Source organism: Oryctolagus cuniculus, chromosome 2 (assembly GCF_964237555.1).
Source record: "Oryctolagus cuniculus chromosome 2, mOryCun1.1, whole genome shotgun sequence".
Lineage (NCBI taxonomy): Eukaryota > Metazoa > Chordata > Mammalia > Lagomorpha > Leporidae > Oryctolagus > Oryctolagus cuniculus.
In genome coordinates, this window is record NC_091433.1 from 297,908 (window position 1) to 315,558 (window position 17,651).

Consider the following 17,651-nt stretch of genomic DNA (forward strand, 5'->3'; position numbering starts at 1 on the left):
CAGGCCTCCGGCCCCACGCGTCTCCCTCGCGTCGTGTCCCGCCCACGGCCGCAGGCCCTGCCCAGGCCGCCGGCCCCGCCCCTCCCGGAAGCGCCCGAGCCCCGCCCAGGCCGCCGGCCCCGCCCCTCCCGGAAGCGCCCGAGCCCCGCCCAGGCCGCCGGCCCCGCCCCTCCCGGAAGCGCCCGAGCCCCGCCCAGGCCGCCGGCCCCGCCCCTCCCGGAAGCGTCCGAGCCCTGCCTGTGGCGGCGGTCACGTTGGGGCGCCCGGGAGACTCCGCCAGCGGCGAGCCCCGCAGCGCCCGCCCGGCTATGCGCCCCCCGGCCGCTCTGCTCGCGCTCCTGGCCGCGCTCCTGGCCGCGGCCCCGGCCGCCCTGGCCGAGGCCCCGCACCTGGTGCGCGTGGACGCGGCCCGCGTGCTGGGGCCCCTGCGGCCTTTCTGGAGGAGCACGGGCTTCTGGTGAGCGCCACGCGGGGAAGCGGAGGGGGGGCCGGACCCCACCCCCGCCCTAGAGACGAGGCCTCGGCGTCCTGGCCTCGGGGTCGCTTTATTGTCCCCGAGCCGCAGGCAGGGCCCGGCCTCACACAGCCCCGGTCTGCCCCAGCCCCCCACTGCCGCACAGCCAGGCCGCCCGCTACGACCTCAGCTGGGACCAGCAGCTCAACCTGGCCTACGTGGGCGCCGTCCCGCATGGTGGCATCCAGCAGGTGCGGACCCACTGGCTGCTGGAGCTCGTCACAGCCAGGTGGGTGTGTGCCGGCGGGGAGGGGTCTCTGGGCGCCGCTGGCTGTGCCGGGGCTGCCTCTGCCCGAGGACACCTTGGAGGCCCAGCTGGGCTGGTGGCTGCTGGCCCTGGCCTTGCGAGCTCCAGCAGGGGTGAGGCACAGGTGTGGGAGCACTCGGGTGACCCGGAGACTGCCCTGGGCCGCTTGGTGGGGGCCGCTGCCGGCCCGGGACAGCTGCCCTCGTGTGTGTGCGCGCTCGTGACCGGAGCCCCTTCCCCTGCGGGGCTCACAGGGAGGGGCCGCCCGCTAGACGCTGCAGTTGGCCTCCTGGGGGCAGTGGCGGGCGAGGGCGGCCTGCACGGCGCCGTGCACGCTGTGGAACAGCTGCTCGTCCTCGGCCGCCTCCCCGAGGAAGCCGCCCCTCCTCAGGGTCTCCCTCACCGGGGGGCTGCAGCAGGCCAGCAGCAGGGCCACGCCCAGGGCCCCGTAGTCCCCGCGCAGCTGCTGCAGCGTGGCCAGGCCCGCCGCGTCCAGGAACAGCAGCGGGGCGCAGTCGATGACCACGGTGTGGAAGCCGGCCGGCCGGGGCACCAGCCCCACGCCCGCGTCCGCCCCCGCGTCCGCCCCCGCCCCCCGCTGCTTTCTCCTGGCGGCCCAGCGCCCGGCGTCCAGCCCCGTGAGGCTGTACAGGGAGCGCAGGAAGAAGTCCTTGTTGGCGTAGTACAGCGGCCCCCCGAAGCGAAACACCTGCACCCCGGGCTCGGGGACCAGGCCCTCAAACTCCGTGGCGTCCTCGTAGAAGCCGGAGTCGCCGATGCGGGCCAGCAGCGTGGCCCGTGGCTGCCGCGTGCGGCCTGCCAGGCTGAGCAGGGACAGCAGCGCTCCGGCCAGCAGCCCGGCCTCGGTGGTGACCAGCACGCAGGTGGCCGCGGTGGCCACCCAGACCAGCGCGTCGGCCGGGCTCAGCCGCCAGAGCCGCGGGAGGTCCCGCGCCTTGCCCAGGGCGCCCCGCAAGCTGACCACGATGATGCAGGCCAGCACGCTGCGCTGCAGGTCCCGGAACAGCGGGGCCAGCGCCAGCAGCACCAGCAGCACCACGGCAGCGCTGACCACGCTGGACAGCTGCGTCCGGCAGCCGGTGGCCGTCTTCACCAGGGTTTTGGCCAGGGCGGCGCTGGTGGCGAAGCTGTGGAAGAAGGCGGGCAGCAGGTTGCAGCAGCCCACGGCCAGCAGCTCCTGGTTGGCGCGGACGGAGTAGCCGTGGCTGCGGGCGAACATCTCGGCCAGCGAGAGGGAGAAGGCAGAGCTCACCAGGGCCAGGGGCACCGCGTCCAGGGCCACGCGCTGCATCAGCCAGGCGTCCGGCACGCGCGGGGCCACGAACCCGGTGGGGATGTCGCCAGCCACCCGGGAGCCGAAGCGCTCATGGAGCCGGCCGAAGTGGGACACCAGCGTGGCCGCCACGATCACCAGCAGCTCCGTGGGCAGCGGCACCTTCAGCCGGTGCCGGCAGCGTTCCGAGAGCGCCTTTGCGGCCAGCAGCACCGCCAGGCACACGGCGCTGGTGACCACGTCGCACACGTTGGCCTGCCCGGTGCTGCGCAGTAGGCTCAGCCAGGTCCTGAGCACCATGCCCGGGCCCTGGTGCCGAGGGACCTGCACGCCCAGCAGGTGCCTGAGCTGCGAGGTCAGGATGGTCACGGAGGCCCCCATGGCAAAGCCGTCCAGCAGTGGCTGCGAGAGGTAGGTGGACACGAAGCCCAGCCGGAGGACGCCCATCAGAACCTGCGGACAGAGAGCAGGCGGGCTGTCGCAGCTCGGACACACGCGTGGCCCTTGCATGTCCACACGGCTGGCCGCGGGTGCCGCCTCACCCCTCCCAGGCTCAAGCCGTTTTACTTCAGCCCCTTGCCCTGTGCTGCCCCCAGCCCTGCCGTGCAGGTGTGGAGTCAGCGGCAGGTGCGGCTGGGCCTGGGCAGGGGTGCAGGTGGGCTGTGTCCAAGCCAGGGCTTGCCCAGGCCCAGCCGCCCCCAGGGCCACCTCTGCCCACGCCGCCTCCTGCACCTGCCCCGAGGGTGGGGAGTGCTGAAGAGGCGTCCCCCACGGCTGCCCCTGCCCAGCCAGCTCCTCACCTGGTACACCCCGGCCACCAGCGTGAGGGCGGTGGCGACGCGGATGGCGTGGCAGTCCCGCCCACAGTCCTGCCCCAGCACGGACGCCGAGCTGTTAAGGACACTGCTGTTGACCCCAGGCCCCAGGCCGTCCTGGGAGGGGTCGAAGCCGGCCAGCTGGAGCTCCCGGTCCACCACCTGCCCCACCATGAGGCACAGCAGGCTGAAGATGCCCACAGAGACGTGGCGCGAGGTGCCGAGCAGGAAGTAGATGAGGTTCGCGTAGAAGGAGGTGTAGAGGCTGTAGATGGGCTGCAGCCCGGCCAGCAGCGCGTAGGCGATGGCCTGCGGGACCAGGATGACGCCGATGACCAGCCCCGACATGACATCGCCGGCCAGGTCCTCCCGCGGGCGGTAGTGGCGCAGCCAGCGCGTGGCAGGGACCAGGTCCTGTAGCAGTGCCCGGGCACGCGGCACGCTGCACGCACAGCTCCGCCCCAGCCTGCCCTTCAGCGTCTCCAGCAGGCCCCGGGGCGCAGGGGGCTGTCGGCGCACCAGCCCCGAGCCTGCACCCTGCTTCCCGGGCTCAGGGCACGCCTCCATCACGCAGCGCCAGGCCCACACGCCAACCTGCAAGAAAGCAGGCACAGGTTGGGGGCCCAGAGCCCACTCTCAGCCCCCACCCCCAGCCCAGAGTCCAGGTTCAGACGGGAAAGGCCAGGCGGGGATGGACGCTGCCTGCCACCTGGGACAGAGGTCGGAGGTCACCTGCTCCCAGGGCCCAGAGCCGCTGCCCTGTGTGGGCAGAGACAGCCCCAAGCTCCAAAGTTCTGTTGTTGCGACAGTGACAGGCGTGTGTCTCCCGTGCGGGCCAGGGCTGCTCAGGGGCAGCTGCCTGGAGCCCCCCGAGGCTCTTGAAGCGTCTCTTCTCGGGGGAGGGGTGGGAACCCTGGCCGTGTCCCCCCACCCAAACCACTGCCCGCTTTCCCTCTGTGGGCGCCCCAGGCCAGGGCTGGGAGGGCCTCCTCGCCCCAGCTGCGGGTGCAGCAGCCCCAGCCTGTGTCCGCGGAGTTCTGAGGGTGCGCGAGGGCACTGCCTCCCAGACCGGAGGTGCGCGCTCGGCTGCTGCTCTGTGCCAGCCTCGCCGAGCCTGCGGCGGCCGTGGGGCTGACCGGGCCGTCACCTGCTTCTGCAACCCCCGCCCGGTGCTTGTGGGGGGGGACACGGGAGTGGTGTCCCTTCACACGAGGACCCCACCTCACTGGTCCTGGGGACCCCACGAGCGCCACCTGCTCTGTGCCTGAGGTCCCCAGAGAAAACCTAGGAATCGCGGTGTGGCCAGCCAGGCTCAGCTCCTGTTGCCCAGCAAACCGTCCTGTCCCTGGCTGGCCGGCGCCAAGGCCGTCCTGTGCCCGGGGCCAGGCGCGGCTTCTTACCTGGGGAGCCCCTTGCGAGCTCGGCAGGCCACGGGGTACCGGGCGGGGGCTGGGTGTGCCGCCCGGCTGGCTTCTGTGGTGGGCAGGAGAGCAGGAGCGGCCACAGGTCTGGTGGTGACCCTGGGGGAGCAGGGCCTGCAGTTAAATTATTTACAAGACAGCTGAGTCATGAGTTTGCCTGGACGAGTGAGCGCTACCTGCATGGCTAATCCAGCAAGCTGTACAGTAATCAGACACACAGAGGGAGGTACAGCCGTGCGGACGCGGTCAGCTCCCCCGCCCCGTCCCGGGAGCAGGGGCCTCGCCAGGGTGGACGCGGTCAGCTCCCCCCACCGGGAGCAGTGGCCTCGCCAGGGTGGACACGGTCAGCTCCCCCCGCCCCATCCTGGGAGCAGTGGCCTCACCAGAGTGGACGCGGTCAGCTCCCCCCGCCCCATCCCGGGAGCAGTGGCCTCACCAGAGTGGACGCGGTCAGCTCCCCCCGCCCCATCCCGGGAGCAGTGGCCTCACCAGAGTGGACGCGGTCAGCTCCCCCCGCCCCATCCCGGGAGCAGTGGCCTCGCCAGAGTGGACGTGGTCAGCTCCCCCCACCGGGAGCAGTGGCCTTGCCAGGGTGGATGTGGTCAGCTCCCCCCACCGGGAGCAGTGGCCTTGCCAGAGTGGACGCGGTCAGCTCCCCCCCAGGAACAATGTGGAATAGTGGCCTTGCCGGGGTGCAGGGGGTGGGCCTGGGTGCAGGGGGTGCGCAGGGGTGCAGGGAGTGGGCCTCGGAGCTGAGCTGCAGACCCCAGACCTGAAGGTTGCTGTGCTCGGGGGAAGCGGGAGGCCCCCACCCCCACCCCCAGGAGGGGACTGAGGAGGGCACTGGTCTCCCATTCAGCCACCAGCTCCCCTCCTGGTCCTGCAAGGAGACAGGTCGGTCCAGGCCGCGGCAGGTGGCCACTGGATGGCCACGACCCCAGCCTGTCTGGTCCTTGTGCGGCCGGCCAGCGCGAGGCTGTCAGGAGGATGCGTGTCTCTGGAGCGGGGCACCTGCACTGGGCGTGACTAGGGTGGGGAGCTGCCACTCATTAAGACAGGCACCTGGGGACGGGATCCTGGGCCAGCGCTGATGCCCCAGCAGCCGGCTGGCAGGGCTGGCAGGAGGGGGCGTGGGCCACCCTGGGGCCCAGGTGCGAGGGCAGGGGGGCAGCAGACTTTAGAGGGAGGCCGTGTGCACCCAGCCCACTTGTGCTCTCCCCTCCTGGCTGCTGGCGGTCCCTGGAGTCCCCTGCACCTGGGACGGCCAGGCTTGTGCTGGGGGCCATGATGACGGCAGCTCCTGAGGGGAAGTAGGGTCCACGCTTGGGGCCTCCTGTGGGCAGTCTGCTGCCCCGTCCTGTTCTCCCCAGCGGGGCTCCTGGCAGAGATCTGGGGGCACAGGAGTGCAGGGGGGGAGGAAGTGGGCGCCCTGCATCCTCCCCCTCTCCAAATCCCTCCCCTCTGGGAAGGTCCAGCACAGGACCCACTGGTCCCTGGGGTGTGGTGGGGGTGGCGGCCAGGGTTTTCCTGGGAGGATGCTGGGGTGCAGAGCCCGGGTAGGGGGCGCCAGCCTCAGGAAGAGGCACTTCCTGCCCACCCGCGCTTCAGTTTCTCCGCGCGTGCGCGCCGAGGCCGGTGTGGCCGGCGCGTAGGGCCCCCGGGCTGGGGCTCCTGGCTGCTGCTGGGGTCCCGGTGCCGCGGCCCCTCGCCGGCCGCCTCCGGCCCGATTGAGTCGTTCAACCCGCAGCCTGAACGGCAGTCCGTTTATTTGGGAAGGAAGCGCCGCACCCCTGCCGCCAGCGGCGGAAAGCGGTGCCCGGGGGCGGGGGCGGGGGCTCCTGGTGCGGGTCTGCATCCCGCGGCGCGCCCGGCCCCGCCCGCGGCGCCCAACCCCCAGCCTGTCCCGCGCACGCGCGCCCCCGGCCGCCCCGCGCACTCACCAGCGGGCCAGCGGTGGTGCGGTCCGCGCCGCGCACGCGCTCCGCCCCGCCCCGGCGGGGGTCCGCGCGCTCCGACCCCGGCGTCTCCGCGGGCTGGGCTGCGATGCGCGCCGCGGGCTCCGCCGCTCCCCGGGTGCGGTCTTGTTCCCCTCCCAGCCGGGGCCCCGCGCCTCTCTAGCCGACTCTAGTGCAGAGTGCGGGCGGGGGTCCTCCCGGGGTCTTCAGAGGGCGCCTGCGCCCCGTGGGCAGCGCGTTTAATTTTTATCCTATTAGTTTTTTTTTTCTTTGCTCCTGGTTGTGGCCTTTGGACAAGAGCGGAGGTGGCAAGGGTGGGGCAGGTGGGAGACCGCCGGCCGGCCCAGGGGCAGCACTGGTCACTACACTGGCCGCATCACACCCACGGCTGCCGTGCACCCTGTGGGAGCCCGGGGTAGGGGCGTGCACAGCCCCAGACCCCTGTACCAGCTCCCGTCCACCCGGACAGAGCTGAGTCCAGTCCCCCTGCAAGCTGCCCTTCCCTGAGCCTGACCAGCTGCTCTCGCGGAAATACCCACTCCTCTGTCTCCAGCACAGCCCAGGTCAGCAGCAAATGCCATGGCCTCCACGGCCCCGTGCACTGCCTCTCCCAGGGAGCCGCGGCAGTGGTGAGCAGAGAGCTGGCCTTCTGCTATGGGATGCCAGCGCTGCACAGAGCAGCTTGCCCCGCTGTGCCACAGCACCCCAAACACACCACTTATATATACAGGGTTTATATATGTAATTATATATGATTTATTTCATTTTGTCTTTTAAAGAATTATTTTATTTGAAAGACAAAGTTACAGAGAGAGGTCTTCCATCTGCTGGTTCACACCACAAATGACTGCAACGGCCAGAGCTGAGCTGATCCGAAGCCAGGAGCCAGGAGCTTCTTCCAGGTCTCCCACGCAGGTGCAGAGACCCGGGGACCTGGGCCACCTTCTACTGCTTTCTCGGGCCATAGCACAGAGCTGGATCAGAAGTGGAGCAGCTGGGACTTGAACCAGTGCCCACATGGGATGTTGGTGCCACAGGCTGGGGCTTTAACTCACTGCACCACAGTGCTGACCCCTATATGACTTATTCAGAGGCAGAATGAGGGGCCAGCGCTGTGGTGCAGTGGGTTAAACCACTCCCTGCAGTGCCAACATCCAATATGGGTGCTGGTCCAAGTCCCGGCTGCTTCAGCTCCCTGTTAAAATGGTGGCCTGGGAAAGCAGCAGAGAATGACCCAAGTACTGGGGTCCCTGCACCCACTGGCAGAGCCAGGTGGAGCCCCAGGCTCCTGGCTTCAGCCTTGGGGCCATGTGAGGAGTGAACCAACAGATGGAGGAGGGTCTCTCTGTCTCTCGCCCTCTCTGTAGCTCTGCCTCTCAAATGAGTCAGTCTTAAAGCAAAAAAGGAAAGAAAGGCAGATGGACAGAAACAGAGCTCCATCTCCTGGTTCCCTCCCCAAATGCTCCGAAGAGCCAGGGCTGGGCCAGGCTGGAGTGAGGGGCCCGGCGCTCCATCCGAGTCGCCACGTGGCGGCAGGGCCCGGGCACCTTTGTCATCTGCTGCCTTCCCCAGTGCATCAGCAGGAAGCTGGGTGGGAGGCAGAGCAGCGGGACTCGAATCCGCGCTCCATGGGAGGCAGCGTCTCCGGCGGTGCCAGCCCCGGGTCTCTGCAGGGGGCTCGGAGAGGCTGCTTGTGCAGGGCCGTCATCCCGTCCTCACACCATCACAAGACCCACGAGGCGCGCCACCAGCTGCCCTGCCCCGGGCCCTCGCCCGTGCTGTCCTGGCCGAGCCGTCACCTCCTCAGAGAGGCCCTCCGTTCCGGCCCCCTCCCCTTCATCTGATGGCTAGCCGCCAGAGGACGCCCGTTCCCTCCCGGACGGGCCCCCCTCTGCTGCGGGTCAGCTGCCCGGCATCCTGGTGCACTTGCTACCGAAAGCCTGGTGCTTGTCAGCAGTGAGGTGGAAGGGAAGACGAAGCCGACCCACAGCAGTGCGAGGGGGCAGCGAGACTTTCTGTCCTGCTCAGTGAGCGTGGCGGGCCTGGCCGCCGAGGAGGTGACTGATGGCGTGTGGGGAGCCACGGGCAGGTGCCAGGGCCGGCACCTCGGGGCAGCCTTGCTGCATGGCGTGGCTCAGCGGGATGCTCTGTGCAGACAGGTTGGCCGGGAGCAGAGCCCGGGGTTTTGTTGAGCAGGCCGAAGCCCCCGCAGCCTGGAGCCCCTGCCTGCTGCACCCCTACCCTCTGCCCCGGTGATCTCCAGCCTCTGGTCACGTGGAGCAGGGAGCCAATTCCTTTGCACCCTTGGCTGGCTTCCCGAGGCCGGTCTCCAGAGCCCAGGAGCGAGCACCATTTATCTGGGCACACACTCCAGCAGGTCACAAGCTCGGCACGGGGAAAGCAAGATGGGTCAGCACACGCCCGCCCACCCCCCCCCCCGGGCCCCACCCCAAGTCTTCCATCTCTTCCAGGTGTGGGGGAGGTGCCACGGGCCGACATGCTGGTTCACACGGGTGGTGAGCAGCTGGGGGGCTTCCGTGGGGGCCGTGTCTTCCCAGCAAAAAGGCCCACCATGGGGTCTGGACCTGGGTCCTGCCTGCCTGCCCTGTGGGCTCCTCCTGCCTGCCGAATGTGGCCACAGGTCCAGCCAGGGGCTGACGCCTCAGAGCTTATGCACCTGACTCTCCTTGCACAGGGGGTCGTTGGAGCAGGGCCTGAGCTACAACTTCACGAAGCTGGACAGGTACCTGGACCTGCTCAGAGAGAACGAGCTCCTCCCAGGTGAGCAGCTGGCCCTGTCCTCCCTGCCCACTGCCGCCTCCAGGCCTCAGCCGGCTGTTGGCCCAGGACGTGCAGGCGGGCAGCGGGGCAGCCACCCTGCTCCTGTGTTGCAGGCTTTGAGCTGATGGGCAGCCCCTCGGGGCGTTTCACCGACTTCGAGGACAAGCAGCAGGTGATCGGCTGGAGAGCCCTGGTCTCCCTGCTGGCCAGGAGATACATCGGTAGGCCGCTGGCGGGTCTGCCCTGGACTCCTGGGTGGGGTGGGGGCTCGGTCCTGTGCAGCCCTCACCCCCGGCGCGGCTGTCCCGCCCAGGCCGCTACGGGCTGGAGCACGTGTCTCGGTGGAACTTCGAGACGTGGAACGAGCCGGACCATCAAGACTTTGACAACGTGTCCATGACCACGCAAGGTGCGCGCCGGGGCCCGCGGGCCGCGAGGGGCGGGCGGAGGCGGGCGGCGGTGCCTCAGCGAGCGCTCGCCCCTCCCCAGGCTTCCTGAACTACTACGACGCCTGCTCCGAGGGGCTGCGCGCCGCCAGCCCCGCGCTGCGGCTGGGCGGCCCCGGCGACTCGTTCCTGCCGCCGCCGCGCTCCGCGCGGAGCTGGGCCCTCCTGGAACACTGCGCCCGCGGCACCAACTTCTTCACGGGCGAGCGGGGCGTGCGGCTGGACTACATCTCCCTGCACAAGAAGGTGCGGCGCCCCCGCCCCGCCCCGCCCCGCCGCGCCCCGCCGCGCCCCGCCCGCGGCCTGCGCGGCCCGGCGCGCTGAGGCGGGCGCTGCGCGCAGGGCGCGGGCAGCTCCATCTTCATCCTGGAGCGGGAGGCGGCGGTCGTGAGGCAGATCCGGCAGCTCTTCCCCGAGTTCGCCGACACGCCAGTGTACAACGACGAGGCGGACCCGCTGGTGGGCTGGGCCCTGCCGCGCCCCTGGAGGGCCGACGTCACCTACGCGGCCATGGTGGTGAAGGTGCGCACGCCGCGCCCGGCCCCCCGCGCCGCCCCGGGCCGCCGCCGGTTCTCATTCCCGACGCCCGCAGGTCATCGCGCAGCACCAGAACCTGCTGGTGGCCAACGCCAGCTCCTCGGTCCGCTACGCGCTGCTGAGCAACGACAACGCCTTCCTCAGCTACCACCCGCACCCCTTCTCGCAGCGCACGCTGACCGCGCGCTTCCAGGTCAACAACACCCGCCCGCCGCACGTGCAGCTGCTGCGCAAGCCCGTGCTCACCGCCATGGGGCTGCTGGCCCTGCTGGGTGAGCCGGCCCGGCTGCGCCGGCGGGTGAAGGGGGGTGGCGCCTGCGTGTCCTGGGTCCGGATACTGGCCTTGCCGGGTGGGCCCGGGGCTTAGCAGATGCTGGCCCTGCTGGGTGAGCCGGCCCGGCTGCGCCGGCGGGTGAAGGGGGGTGGCGCCTGCGTGTCCTGGGTCCGGATACTGGCCTTGCCGGGTGGGCCCGGGGCTCAGCAGAGGCTGGCCCTGCTGGTGAGCTGGGGGCTCCTGCGGCCTGGCCCAGGGAGGGGCCGGGGCCTCAACCAGGCAGCGGTGTCTTCCAGGCCTAGGAGAAGGTGACACAGAGGCCCCAGGCCGGGCAGCGTGGACACGCCCTCCACCTGCACCCGGTCCAGGGCTTGTCCCTGGCCCCTGTGATCCGGATCCCCTCACCTTGGGGCGGGGGCGGCTATCCCACGTGGCGACAGCCGCCTCCATGCCCCTGGCCCCTGCAGACAGACAGCAGCTCTGGGCCGAGGTGTCACGGGCCGGCACCGTGCTGGACAGCAACCACACGGTGGGCGTCTTGGCCAGCGCCCACCGCCCCAAGGGCCCTGCCGACGCCTGGCGCGCCACGGTGCTGGTCTACTCCAGTGACGACACCCACGCCCACGCCAACCGCAGCATCCCCTTGACACTGCGCCTGCGCGGGCTGCCCCCTGGCCCGGGTGAGCTAGGGGTCCCAGGGAGGTCTCTGTCCCCGCGGGGCCCCTGGCGGGGCGGGCCCCGGGGCGCCTGCGGTGCAGCGAGGACCCAGCGCTCGGCTCCGCAGGCCTGGTCTACGTCACGCGCTACCTGGACAACCAGTTCTGCAGCCCCCACGGCGAGTGGCAGCGCTTGGGCCGCCCGGTCTTCCCCACAGCCGAGCAGTTCCGGCGTATGCGCGCCGCCGAGGTGCGTGCGCGTGCGCGGGGGGGGCGGCAGGGAGGCCGGGGCGGGGTGGGGGGGTCGCCTGGCGGGCTGAGGCCCTGAGGACCCTCGGTCGCCCGCAGGACCCAGTGGTCACAGCGCCGCGCGCCCTCCCCGTCGGCGGACGCCTGACGCTCCGCCAGGAGCTCGCGCTGCCCGCGCTGCTGCTGGTGCACGTGTGCGCGCGCCCCGAGGCCCCACCCGGCCAGGCAAGTGCTGCCCCGCGTGCGCGCGCCCCCGAAGCCCGGGCACAGCCCCTCACCCACCGCCGGCCCTTCCCCAGGTCACCCGGCTCCGCGCTCTGCCCCTGACCCGCGGTCAGCTGGCTCTGGTCTGGTCGGACGAACGTGTGGGCTCCAAGTGCGTGAGTGCGGCCGCGCCCCCCTGCGGCACCCCCACGCCTCTCCCGCTCTTGGGCCACCGGCTCCTGGGGGCACCCCTTGGCGGCCTCTGGATTCCCTTCCTGCGTCCCCGGGGCGCTGTGTGCAGCACCCCCGCCCCCGCCCCGCGCACCCTCTGTGCGGCCTGTCACTGCCCCGGGGGTGCCCGGGCACCCTGAGGGGCTGCGGGGAAAGGGGCAGGCCTTCGGGGCCCCCGGCCCAGCCTTGGCCTGTCTGACCGCTGCAGGTGCCTGTGGACTTACGAGGTCCAGTTCTCCCCGGGCGGTGAGGTGTACACAGTGATCGGCAGGAAGCCATCAACCTTTAACCTCTTCGTGTTCAGCCCAGGTAGGCCCACCACCCACCGCCCCGGTTTGGCCACCTGGGTCCCACTCAGCACAGCCCTGGGCAGGGGGCGGTCCAGGGGGGTCCAGGGTGAAGCCTGGTGAAGCCGGGAATCTGGGGTGAGCTCCGGGGGCCTCTGGGCGCCCAGGAGGGGCTCAGGACACACGCGTGTCCCCAGACACAGCTGTTGTCTCTGGCCTGTACCGAGTTCGAGCAGTGGACTACTGGGCCCGGACAGGCCCCTTCTCCGATCCTGTGCTGTACCTAGAGGCCCCACCTCCTGACGGCCCGGGCGCCTGGTGACCCCGAGCCTGTGCCGCCCGCTGAGGCAGGAAGCCGGGGGCCAGGCTGCACTGCACACTGCACACTGCACCCCGTCCCCAACCCTGCCTTAAAGTGCCTTTCCACAGGTCGGTCTTGGGGTCAGCCTTTGTGGACGGGCCCTGGGTGGACATGGAGGGAGGTGGCATGGGTCCAGTTGAACCTGCCAGAAGGGCCGAGGGGCAGTCATGCCCCGTGGGATCCAAGCCTGGCACTGCCCGCCCAGGGGCTCCGCCTCCCCACCCCCTTCAGAGTGGCACTCTGCACTGTGCCATGCCACCGTGGGGGTGGGACGGGGCCTCCCCACCTGGCCCAGACCATGGCAGCAGACAGAAGGCCGGCGTGTCCACGTGGCCTGCTCCCTCAGCCCAGTCATCCAGGCTCTGTACCTGGGCTGAGGGGCAGCCAGGACGAGCCCAGGTGGTGACTCCACACAGAGGGGCAGGGGGGCTGCAGGACGGAGTGGAACCGGACCCCCCACCCCACCCCGTCCAGACAGGAAGGTTGGGGAGGGGCCAGCAGCTGGTGCAGACCTGCCCGGCACGCTCCCCCTCCAGCCGGCCCTTGGTCTGGGGAGAGCCTGGGTCCCAGGCCACCGAGCGCACCTGCTGTGCCACCACACCTCCACCTGGCCCCCGGCCAGCTCGTGTTCTCCGGTGTCTGGCTGGTGCTGTGGGTCTCTGGGTGCGGGAGGCGGCGGCGAGGCTGGGTCCGGTGTGGGCGGCCTCCGGCCAAGCCCGTGCTGCCCGTCACTGGATGAGCACACCCCCTCGTGACCTGAAGCCGTGAAGACCTGAGCCGCACACGTGGACTCTGGCACTGTGGGTTTGGGGGAACACGGTCAGGATCGTGCACCCCAAGCTGAATGTCCCCCTTTCCCACCAGCTGGCTCTGGCCTGAGGACCCCCGGTGGTCTGGGCCACTTCAGCTTCTAAGGAGGGGGTGGACCAGGAGCTGTGCTCGTTCCGAGCCGAGGTTGGAGTGGGCCAGTGACCCCTGAGGACCGGCTTCTCATCACCGGGCAGACCTGGGCTGCCGGGCAGCATCAGCAGCCCTGGGCTCTTGGCCCCGTGGCTCCTGGGGTGGTGGGGCCCCACCTTTGAGGGTGAATGGAAAGAATTTCCTCTTTAAAAAGATTTATTTATTTGCGAAGTAGAGAGAGAGAGAGAGAAGAACTTGCACCTGCTGCTTTGCTCCCCAAGTGGCCACAGTGGCTGGGCCGGGTCAGAGCCAGGAGCTCCTTGTGGTCTCCCACGTGGGTGCAGGGCCCACGCACTTGGGCCATCTTCCGCTGCCTTCCCAGGCCATAGCAGGGAGCTGGATCGGAAGAGGAGCAGCCAGGGCTCAAACTGTTGTCCATATGGGACGCCAGTGAACCAGGCAGTGGCTTAACCCGGCCACAGGGCCAGTCCCGAGAGGTGTTCCATCTCCTGGTTCACTCCCCAAGCGGTCGTAACAGCCAGGTCTAGGCCAGGCTGAGCAGGAGCCCGGAGCTGCATCTGGGTCTCCCGCAGGGCCCCACGTTCAGGCCAGGCCGCCTTCAGCTGCGTCGCCGGGCCCCGTCTCAGGCCAGGACTTGAAGCCGCGCTCTGATGGGGGACTACGGTGATGCAAGGCACTGGGGCTGCAGGGGCAGAACCCAGCTGTGTCTCTCGGCCGTGCCACCCGCTGGAGGCCCCTCCCTCTCCCAGGGTCAGCCCTGGGCTGTGACAGCAGCCGTCCCCTTGCGGGTGGGCCGGGGCTCCAGAGTGAGCTCAGGCTGCTGGGGGCAGTCCCTGGCACAGATGGGTGGCGGCCTTGCTGTACCGCGCCTGCCTGCCACAGAGCTGTCTTGCGGCTTCCCCGTGGGCTGAGCCTCCAGGAGGGGTGTGTGGCCAGACAACCTGCAGTCCCCGCGGTGCGCGGTTTTCTCCCGCCGCCCAAGAGCCCTCATCTCCTGCGCCCCCAGTCTACACAGCGCTCGGCCGTGCTGACAGCAGGCAGCTGCTGTCCTGGAGGCGAGGGGCAGGGGTCACGGGGCTGCGCAGGAAGGATGCTCGGGCCAGGCTCCCCTCTACCGTGCCTGCCGCTGCCGCATGGGGCTGAGAACCCTCCCAGGTTCCCCACGGTCCCCCCCCCCACTGAGGGCGGTGTTGCTGTGGGCTTGGGGTGCTGGGCAGCAGGCCCAGGGGCTCCCGTCCGCAGGACCGGACCCCAGTGTGGGGGGTCGACCCAGTGGCCGAGAGCCAGCTGGGCACGGAGCAGCTGCAGCCCCCCCCCCCAGCCCCTCCTGACAGCGGTCCCGGGTCACAGGGTCGGGCCGAGCGGCTGTTCAGAGCCTCTTCCCAGCATGCAGGGGCCCTGCGTCCCTCTCCAGGACAGGGTCTCCCGGAGACGGGCTCAGGTCTTGCACGGGAGCTCCTGGGAGGTGGAGTGCAAAGGTAGGGCTCCTTGGGTGCAGAACCATTTAGGGGCGGCCAGCGCTGGGGTGCAGCAGGTTAGCCTACTGCTTCTGATGCCGCATCCCACGTGGGCACCCACTTCTGACCCAGCTCCCTGCTACTGCTCCTGGGAGGGGTCGGTGTTGGCCTTAGTGCTGGAGCCCCTGCTCCCTGCGGGGGAGCGGGCTTCGGTCGGCCCCGTCCAGCCTGCTGCGGATGGAAGACCTCTTTGTCACTCTGTGCTTCAAATAAATGACCGAATCTGTGAAGAGATGTGCAAAAGCTCATGCATTTCCTGTGGCTGCTCACCAGGAGCGCACACAGGGACGGCTGCAGGTCGGGGCCAGACCTGGGGTCCCGGGCAGTGGGCAGGGGCTGAGGGGAGGGGAGCTGGCTGGGATTTTCCAGGTGCTGCCCAGGTGCAGTCACACAGGCCGTCCACGTGGGGGCAGGGGCTGCCGCTCGCCCTCACACCTGCTACCCGTGGTCCCAGGAACCCAGGGCCTCAGCTGCCCGTCTGCGCTGGCCTGTGCTGTGCCCCTGCCCTCCACTGCCTGTCCCTCCCTTTGTCACCTTTTCCTGCGGGGGCAGGGGCAAGGGCTGCAGCCCAGGCACTCCTGCAGCTGCCCTGGGGCCTCCACCTGGAGCCAGCTGGTCCCAGAACCCCTCTGGAGGGCCTGTGTCCTGCGGCTCACGTTCCAGATGGCCGGCGTGCCTCGGGCAGTGGATGGGGTCCAGCCCTGGCATGACCGTCCGACAGTGGGCGCCACGTGGGTGCACAGCTGCCCGGGCTCCCTTTCTGGGCCTTTGGCCTCGACGTCCACACTCAGCATGAGACCGGCCCTCACATGCACACCCCAGCACCCCAACCCCAGGGCCCTAACCCCTGCTGGCTCTAACTGGGGGCCAGCCAGAAGCACTCCCAGATGCCCACGTCCCCTCCCCGCCAAGCCAAGGCTGACCCCCCCAGCAGCCCCAGGGTTCCTGGCCCCCATGTCCTTCTCCCCACTCCCAGCCCCAGCCCCGGCTCCCCGAGGGCCCGGGATTCCTACAGGTGAGCTCCTGTGCCCGGGCAGGCCAGGCAGTGGGTGCCACAGGGCCCAGCACTCGCCCAGCCCAGCCCCAGCCACTGTCCTGGCTGAGAGCAGATGGGGTGGGCACAATGACAAGCCGGGCGGCCAGGCTTTCGCATCCAGAAGGACTGCGGAGACGGGACCATGATCCAGCCCTACCAGTGTCCTCGCTAGGCCCTAGTGTCCACCCTCAGCCCCCAGTGTCCACCCTCGGCACTCAGTGTCACCCTCAGCCTGTGTCCACCCTCAGCTGCCAGGTCCATACTCAGCCCCCAGTGTCACCCTCAGTCCCCAGTGTCCACCCTCAGCCCCCAGTGTCCACACTCAGATCCCAGTGTCCACACTCAGTCCCCAGTGTCATCCTCACACCCCAGTGTCCACACTCAGTCCCCAGTGTCACCCTCAGCCCCCAGTGTCCACCCTCAGCCCCAAGTGTCCACCCTCAGCCTCAGTGTCCATGCTCAGCCCCCAGTGTCCACCTTTAGCCCCAAGTGTCCTCTCTCACCCCCAGTGTCCACCCTCAGCTCAGTGTCCACGTTCAGCTCCCAGTGTCCACGCTGGCCGTGGATGGGCTGGGGTTCGGGCGTGTGGGTCCTTCGCTGTGGCTGGACTCCAGGGCTCAGAGCAGTGACGCCGGCCGTGGGGCTGCACGGGGCCGCCCACCCACACTCTGCGGTTCAGGAGGGGCCCCTGCTGCTACCACAGCCGGCTGGCTGCTCTCGGGCTGGCGCTCAAGTCCACGGTCAGTGGCGCCCCGGCTCCTGCTGGTGCGGACTCGCAGGGACCCCATCCCCACAGTCCAGGTCCCGCCCTCGCGACCTCACCTCCCCCTGGCGACTCCCAAGGTCCCCAGTGACCCTCACACGGGGCGGGGTTAGGGCTTCAACACAAGAAACTGGGGACTCCAAGGTTTGGTTGGGCTCCAGGCCTTTGGGTCAAGGGTTGGAAATGGCCATGCCCCCGAGCAGGCCCACTCCCCTACCGTGCCAGTGACCAAGCACCCCATGAAGACAGCGCTGGGCCAGCCTCTGGCCTCCCGGGCAGGCACAAGGATGAGGGGAGGTCCGGGGGGCAGGGGCTTCTGCACCGAGGCACCTGCAGGGGTGCAGGGACACCTGTGCCCACACGGCGGGCCTGGGTTCCAGCCTCCCGCTGGTGGCACCTGGGAGCAGCAGGTGAGGCTGTCGCCTGCGTTGAGTTCCCAGCCCACCGGCTGGGCATTTGAGGAGCGAGCAGAGGGGAGAGCTCTCGCTGTGCCTTGCAAATAAAAAGCGACAAGAATTCGCTTCCTCTACGTGGTCTCCTCCCCCTGGGTCTCCAACACGGCGACTATTTTTGTTCTGTTTTTAGATTGATTCATTTATTTCAAAGGCAGATGGGGAGATCGTCCACCTGCTGGTTCACTCCCCAGACGGCCACAGCAGCTAGGGCTGGGCCAGGCCAGAGCCAGGAGCTCCATCCGGGTCTCCCAGGTGGGTGCAGGCCCAGGCCCCCCACCGCCACTGCTGCCTCCCGGGCATTGGCGGGCCGGGTGGCAGCGGCTGCCCAGGACTTGGTCTGAGCCTGCGCTCGCCCCTCCCGTTTCTTTAGATCGCTGGTTTTTAAATCTTTTTGTCATTTTCACTCAGTTCAAAGTCATATGTATTTTGCCTTTTGGTTTCTTCTTCAGTACGTGGGGACCGGCGGAGCCCCCACGCAGCGCCCGGCTGCTGAGTCCTAATACGGCCTGCGTGGCGGAGGGCTTCCGCACGGCCACTCTGCCCGCGCCCGTGAGCAGCCGCCGGCCCCGCCCGGCCTCGATGGTGTCCACATGTCCTGCGCCCCCCATGACCTCCTGGCCGCTTGTGGACCAACCGCCAGACCACGCTCCTCCCTTGTGAGGGTCCGAGCCCTGCAGGCGCGCACTC

At 69.7% G+C, this 17,651-nt stretch overlaps 2 protein-coding genes across 2 annotated transcripts; one reads left to right on the forward strand and one right to left on the reverse strand.

The window, feature by feature from the left end:
• The first annotated feature begins 207 nt into the window (after positions 1–207).
• Positions 208–12,339, forward strand: IDUA (alpha-L-iduronidase). Its single transcript, XM_070067935.1, has 14 exons — positions 208–457; positions 603–743; positions 8,942–9,027; positions 9,141–9,248; positions 9,341–9,436; positions 9,517–9,719; positions 9,816–9,995; positions 10,066–10,282; positions 10,752–10,964; positions 11,069–11,190; positions 11,289–11,414; positions 11,489–11,565; positions 11,833–11,933; positions 12,109–12,339. The coding sequence occupies exons 1-14, from the start codon at positions 309–311 to the stop codon at positions 12,231–12,233; spliced, it is 1,944 nt and encodes a 647-aa protein (XP_069924036.1). The 5' UTR covers positions 208–308; the 3' UTR covers positions 12,234–12,339.
• SLC26A1 (solute carrier family 26 member 1) lies at positions 527–6,387 on the reverse strand. The gene is made up of 4 exons (XM_051840346.2): positions 6,232–6,387; positions 4,271–4,390; positions 2,856–3,464; positions 527–2,508 (listed from the first exon to the last, which is right to left on the reverse strand). The coding sequence occupies exons 3-4, from the start codon at positions 3,435–3,437 to the stop codon at positions 1,030–1,032; spliced, it is 2,061 nt and encodes a 686-aa protein (XP_051696306.2). The 5' UTR covers positions 3,438–3,464; positions 4,271–4,390; positions 6,232–6,387; the 3' UTR covers positions 527–1,029.
• Positions 12,340–17,651: the final 5,312 nt, after the last annotated feature.